Here is a 6,919-nt window from a genome sequence, read left to right on the forward strand (position 1 = left end):
TCCCGTCGCTTGGGCCCTGACTGCGCGTGGGCCCCTGGGCACGTGCCCATAATGCCCATTGGATAATCCGGCCCTGCCTTGAGGCTGGACCATGTGGTTAAGAAACATTGATCTAACACAGTGGTTCCCAAATCCAGTCCTCGGGACCCCCCTCCCAGCATGTTTTAGATGTCTCCTTATATGAAACACCTGATTCCACTAATCAGGCTCCTTCCAGCCGCGTGATTTTTTTCCCAAACCAGTTTAGATAGGAGTTTTACTTAAACATGAGCTCAGGGGCAGAAAGAAATTTGATTGGTTCCCAAAAATGACCAATGAAATTCCTCAACTGGAGCCTTCAAGGCAGCTTCTGCAGTGAAGCAGTTCGAGCTCACCGTTGGTCAGGTGAGTAGCGCAGATGGTTAGATAGGAATGTGACTGGTTTTGAATTCAGCTCGAAATGTTTCGAGCGTTTAAGTTACGTGTTTCCATGTTTTCACGTGTCCGTGGCACGACCTTCATTTTCGTGCCAGTTTCACGTGTTGGTTACTCAATTGTTTATCTTATTTTTTTACCATTGTCTCTTGGGATTGGGGTTAGAACAACTTTGTTACAAAAAATGACATCCTAATCCAAACCCAACTCTAACCCCAACATCAAGTGAAAACAGTTTAAATTTCTGACAAATAAACGTATAAACCACGACCATTCTAACCCAGACCCAACTTCATCTTCACGCGAAAACAGTTTAAAATTAAAAAACCCACAAATCTAACCCCAATCCCAATCGACAATGGTTTGAAAAAAGGAAAAAAATTGAGTATTCAACATGTGAATTTGGCACGAAAATGAAGGTCATGCCACGAAAACATGAAAACGTGGAAACACGTAACTTAGACGCTCGAAGCATTTCGAGCTGAATTCAAAACCAGTCAAATTCCTATCTAACCATCTGCTCTACTCACCTGACCAACGGTGAGCTCGAACTGCTTCGCTGCGGAGGCTGCCTTGGGGGCTCCGGTTGAGAACTTTCGTTGGTCATTTTTGTGAGCCAGTCGGGTTTCTTTCTGCCCCTGAGCTCATGTTTGGGTGGGGCTCCTATCTGAACTGGTTTGGGGAGGAAAATCAAGCCTTCCAGCCTAGCCTGATGAGTGGAATCAGGTGTTTCATATAAGGAGACATCTAAAACATGCTGGGAGGGGGGTCCCGAGGACTGGATTTGGGAACCACTGATCTAACAGGTCCTTATCAGCATTTTTAAAGGGACAGTACACTGATAAACAAATACATAATTTACCGCCTTCATGTCATCCCATAATTATATTACTTATTTTAAAAATATCAAAAAAAACTGAAAATAAAACAACCCAATGTAAATCATGATTGAAGCTATCATGCTCAATAAATGTATCATAAATTATAATTAAAATCAATTAAAGCATCATGCATGTCATCCATGTGACTTATGAAACAATGATATACTATTTGTAGTAATTTGTTTAATTGTAGGAAATCCATAACGTTACTTTCAGTTTCAATTAATACAGATGGCTTTTGACACGTCTGTCTCAATAAACAAAACAAAGTGTAAAAAATGTTTATTAAAAAGTACATGTAAAAAGTAATGAACAAAGCTATGAATATGAAAAATTACAAATACTTCTATTACAGTTAGTCCAGGTCATTAATAGTCCCGTCAGACAAGGCACACAACTAACCACTACTGTGGGTACTCAAGATCACTATTCAATGTGAATAAGAAATATTATTGAAATGATCAGCATATTGTCAGACAGACATTTTAATACTGAAACTTTGATAATGAGACACATAACCTTATGAAAATATCTCATACATCTTGTTTGCTGGTATAAATCAGTCATACTCATTAGTTGAGTAAAGCGTCTTTAAAATCAAATTAAAACGTTTAATAATGTTCACAGTTTTTAAATGTTTCAATTAACCCTCTTACAGTAGCAATGTAATTTTGATAATTTGATTATCTTTGTTGCTGACCTTGGACATTTTGTTGTTGATATTTTATCTAGTTTTCATAAAACTAAGCATATGTAAGTGGTAATTAATTTGTACAACGGCACAGATGTCACCTCATAACAACGCCCGAGTACACTGTGTGGTCAACTGCTTCCTGTAAAAAACATGAAATACAAGAAAAATTAATTTATTGAAACATTGCATTGGTTTGGTTTGGCTTTGCTATGATTCAGTGAGTGAAAATACATAGGGTGCACTTTATATATGTTTAGCTTTTGTAGGACTGTACATAGATTGCACTTTTAGGGTAAAGCCAAGAGTCACAACAAGTAAAGCACATAGTGTTTGTGTGAGTGGGCAAAGATTAATCGCGATTAATTGCATACACAATAAAAGTTTTGGCATAATATGCGTGTGCTGTGTAATTATTATGTATACATAAATACACACACATTCATGTATGTATTTAAAAAACATTTACATGTGTATATATATTCATTTATATTTTATATATTGTATATTATATATATATATATATATATATATATATATATATATATATATATATATATATATATATATATATATATTAAATTATTCTGAAATAAATATATGTATGTGTGTGTGGTTAAAAATACATACAGCACAAACTCATATTTTATGCCAAAAATCACTTTTATATTGTATGTAATTAATCGCAATTCATTTTTGCCCAGCACTATATATATATATATGAAGATTTCATTGCAAAACGAGATAAATCCGTTTTAACATTTTTGTCAAAACATGTTTATTATTATGTTATGTTATTATTTTGTTTTATGGTGCTACTTAGCTGTATCTTTTAAGTTATGAAGGTTTTAATGAAAACAAACCAACTGCAGTTAAATTGATATTAATTTGCACAACCAAAAAACAAGATTTCTGAAAAATAAAAAAACGGAGTTATCTCGTTTTGCAATGTATATATATATATATATATATATATATATATATATATATATATATATATATATATATATATATATATATATATATATATATATATATATATATATATATATATCAATGTTGTTCCATTTGTTTGTACCACTAGGGGGCAGCATTTACTTATATTTGACCCTGCCTGTGAAAATCCAAAATACATGAAAGATGCACTTAAAGGCTCAGATGCCTTAATAATATTCAGTATTTAGCATAAAGCAAAAACAGGCCAAGCATGAAATATATCAGGATAACTACAGTGCTTTGCAAATGACATCCAAGGTCACATTATTCACAAACGGAAACGTGAGCGCAATATTTTGTCTCTTGCATGCAGACACACAGCAGATCTTTGTCTGTGTGCTTGAATACAGGCCAAAGCTTTGAAACAAACCACAGGAGCTCAGAGCAAGATATACAGCTCACACATCAACACAAATCTCTTACCAGACTCTTTTTACTGCGAGCAAAAAATGTTGTACTGGCATAATGTATCTCTTCCACATCAGTCTGAGCTGTTTTTAATAATAAACACAGTTTTCAGACAAAAAAAGAGTCTGAAATTGTGTCTTTAAACAAACTAATATGTAACAGATCTTTGATTATGTTTTGCACAAAAATAATGAAAACTGATAATACTTGCCTTCTGATCTTTTATATCTAAAGTAGAAAAGGTACATCACACCTAAAGCGGCAATTATTAAGAGCACTAAAACCAGACTAACAACTATCTTTCCCCATTGTGGATTCTGGATGGTTGCTGTAATAAAATAAAAACAATAAATGAAAAACTTCACAGCAAATCTCTTGGTTACTGATCATAAAAAACACATTAATTTATCACCAATGAATGTAATATATTATAATGTGCTAGTTCTTTCTCTATAAGATGTCTTACCCGAACATGACAAACAGGAATCTTTGATGTTGAGATGTTGAGTTTGGTTTGTGATGGGATTGCTCACCACACAACTGTATGTGTTTGTATCCTGATATTCAACCTCCAGAGATAGAGAGAGTCTGATGTTGAGATCAGACACATTGATGCTGGACAATAAACTGTTTCCTTTGTACCAGGACAGACTCACATCTTTCACATTCAACACTGAACACAACAACAGACATTTTGAGATTGATGATCTTTCTGATGATGATGAACATTGGGATGAGTTTCTGGTGACGACAGGAATGGGCAGTGGTGCTACAAAAATGAGAATAAATAATAATAAACAGATAAAAATAAATACATAAATACACATTTTGGTCGTGGTTTTCCTTTCGACTGTAGATTCACTCACCATAGACAGTAACAGTAAAACTCTTGTATGCAATATTGTCTCTGCTGATAGTTAGTTTATAAAGTCCAGTATGTTCAGTTCTGATGTTTGTGATGGTGAGAGATCCAGTCTGACTGTTCATCTGTAGATGATCTGTAAATATCCCATCCTTTTTGACAAACGTAAAGTTCATCTGATCCCTTGTAATGATTTCAGCTAGACGAGTGGTTTGTTCAAAAGTCCAGAGTATCTGCATCTCTCGTATTTGAGTAATATCAGTGTGTAGAGTAACAGAATCTCCCTCCATCACTGACACTGACTTCACTTCATCTCCATCAACAACAAACACACCTGAAACACAAAGTGAAAAAAAAATTCAGATTACTTTTGAACAAAATTAATTTAAGACAGCTGACACATCCTCACTAAAAACAGGCCTATATAAATATAGACCAAATTTAAATTTCATTCTTTGGGGATAGGAACTTGACATCAACAACGCAATTAAAGTCGACGTTGCTTACCCAGCTAGAAGAAAAAAGTTCTAAGAACGTTCCCTGAAAGTTCCCAAGGTTCCCAAAAACATTCTGCCAACGTAAAAAGTGTCCAGTTTTCTTTAAGCTCTAGGAACGTTTCTGTTGTCTGAACGTTAGAGGAATGTTACATTTTACCATTTTTAAATGTTATGAAAATGTCATGCTTTATTTTACCATTTTTAAACGTTATGACAAGGTCATGCCTCAACGTTCACACAATGTTCAAAACAACAACTGTTTATTATATTGACTTGTTTAATTGTTATGTAAATGATAGAGAAACATTGCATTTTATTATTTTATAAAACATTATTTCTGAATGTTCAGTAAATATATTGCTGTAGAAAACACAATTCACTTATTAGGTTTAGATGTTGATGTTTGTTTCATTTATAGTCACCCTTATTGTGATTAGTGTTTTAGTTGGGCTCTTGACCCTTGACGTTTTGCCTGCTGGTTTTTTCCTGGTTGTGTTGACTTTGTGGTGGTGCGCCACATTTGTTATGAAAAGTTAATAGTATAATTCTGTGGTATTTGGTACATAATGGTAAAGATCATCACCTAATTCATTTACTAATCAAAAGTTTATTTTCTGTCAAAAGTGTAAATGAGATCCAGCTCTTTCACAGCATTTTGTCATTAAGGAGTTTAAGAAAACTTTGGATTAAAAATGGTAAAATGTAACATTTCGCTAACGTTCAGACAACAGAAACATTCTTAGAACTTAAAGAAAACTGGACACTTTTTACGTTGGCGGAATGTTTTTGGGAACATTGGGAACTTTCAGGGAACGTTCTTAGAACTTTTTTCTTCTAGCTGGGATATCTTGCCCCCCTGCTCGCGCATTTTTCAAACTGCCACGGTTTGAATATGTTTAACCGTTACGGTTGCCGCGGCGTGTCCTTCATCTCTTGCTCAAAGGTTCACGTTGCTATTCCGCAATTGTTCAAAGTTCTCTTTCTACATAAACTCCAGAGGAACAGTGAAGTCTGTATGACTTGATCAAAGAGTGTTTTTCTTTGGAAAACTTGTACTTTACGACGAGGCATTGTAACAGGTTACATCATTTTTTATTTCATATTTTATTCCATTATATTTAATAAAATGTCATGTATTACATAATCAGTACTCAAGTAAAAGTGAGTAGAAGTTTTACTTAAAAGTAAGAAAGTGCTAGATTTATAAGCTATTTAAGTATAAATCACTTACCACATGCGAGCCACAAGCACAGACCGAGTAAAACAGATTTATGAGTCATATAATATTTGGCGGATTGTATTGAGGAATAAATCCATGAATAAACAAGTCCAAGCTTTAAAACATCCTCGCTGTCCTTCAAAATCATTGCATTGGTTTCAGTTCGTAAAATCGAATGCAATCGAAAAAGCTGAAAAGAGAAGCAACTGAAACAGCCTGAATGGTAAAAGTGAGATCAACACAAAAAAACTTCGCCGAAAACAAAGCGTTTGCGTGTTTTAAGATAGTTTGGTAGACTGATCACTATTTCTGGCTGGAATCATACAACATAATACTGTTTTCTCGGAGGGGAATCCAGCGCAGCGCATAAAACTCTGTTTACGGAGAACTTTTCTTTGGTGCTGCTCCACGCGTCTCTCCTCACTGTTTATGGGATTCTTGTGTATGGTGCAGTGTTGCCAACTATTTTTAATGGAAAGTAGCTAAAGCTTGCTTGGAAAGTCGCTAAATGTTGCTAGATTACGTCATCGCCTCATTAGCATACCAGTGACGTCATCACGTCGTATTTGCATTCTTACTACATTGGCTGTTTCACGTTTCTCTTTCTCTCTAAACTTTCACAAATGTAATTTTAATACACATAAATGCCTAAAAATGTTTTCTCATTCGTTTATCTGCTTCTGTTCTTATAAAACGAAACTTGTGTAACGTTATGTTTATATTTAAATGTCCAAACAGTCCAGTTTCAAAACATATGAGGATACGCTGATAAATGATGGAAAACATTGTTTACTAGGTACATAGCTCATTAATGCGTTGATCAGCTCCATAATTTTGTCTGTAGTTTGTCTGTTCTGAATGTGCTGCTGCTCAGCTCACTCAAATACATTTATTTTTTGGTACAGTGATTTTTTTTTACACCCTGTCATAAATGTAAGTCATTGCGGGATC

General features: G+C 34.5%; 1 protein-coding gene across 3 annotated transcripts; it reads right to left on the reverse strand.

Annotated features, from left to right (window-relative positions):
• Window positions 1-1,562: 1,562 nt before the first annotated feature.
• Window positions 1,563-6,450, reverse strand: LOC129453810 (uncharacterized). Of its 3 annotated transcripts, XM_073861419.1 has the most exons (6): window positions 5,981-6,450; window positions 4,257-4,586; window positions 3,857-4,159; window positions 3,602-3,718; window positions 3,406-3,473; window positions 1,563-2,128 (listed from the first exon to the last, which is right to left on the reverse strand). In XM_073861419.1, exons 1-6 carry the CDS (start codon window positions 6,114-6,116, stop codon window positions 2,084-2,086), a joined length of 999 nt encoding a protein of 332 aa, XP_073717520.1. In that variant the 5' UTR covers window positions 6,117-6,450; the 3' UTR covers window positions 1,563-2,083. The 3 variants fall into 3 exon arrangements, with proteins under 3 accessions (XP_073717520.1, XP_073717522.1, XP_073717521.1); XM_073861421.1 differs by lacking the exon at window positions 3,406-3,473 and having other exon boundaries at window positions 1,563-2,124; window positions 3,598-3,718; XM_073861420.1 differs by lacking the exon at window positions 3,406-3,473 and having other exon boundaries at window positions 5,981-6,449.
• Between the last annotated feature and the right edge of the window lie 469 nt (window positions 6,451-6,919).

Source organism: Misgurnus anguillicaudatus, chromosome 23, assembly GCF_027580225.2.
Source record: "Misgurnus anguillicaudatus chromosome 23, ASM2758022v2, whole genome shotgun sequence".
In the NCBI taxonomy this organism is placed as follows: Eukaryota; Metazoa; Chordata; class Actinopteri; order Cypriniformes; family Cobitidae; genus Misgurnus; species Misgurnus anguillicaudatus.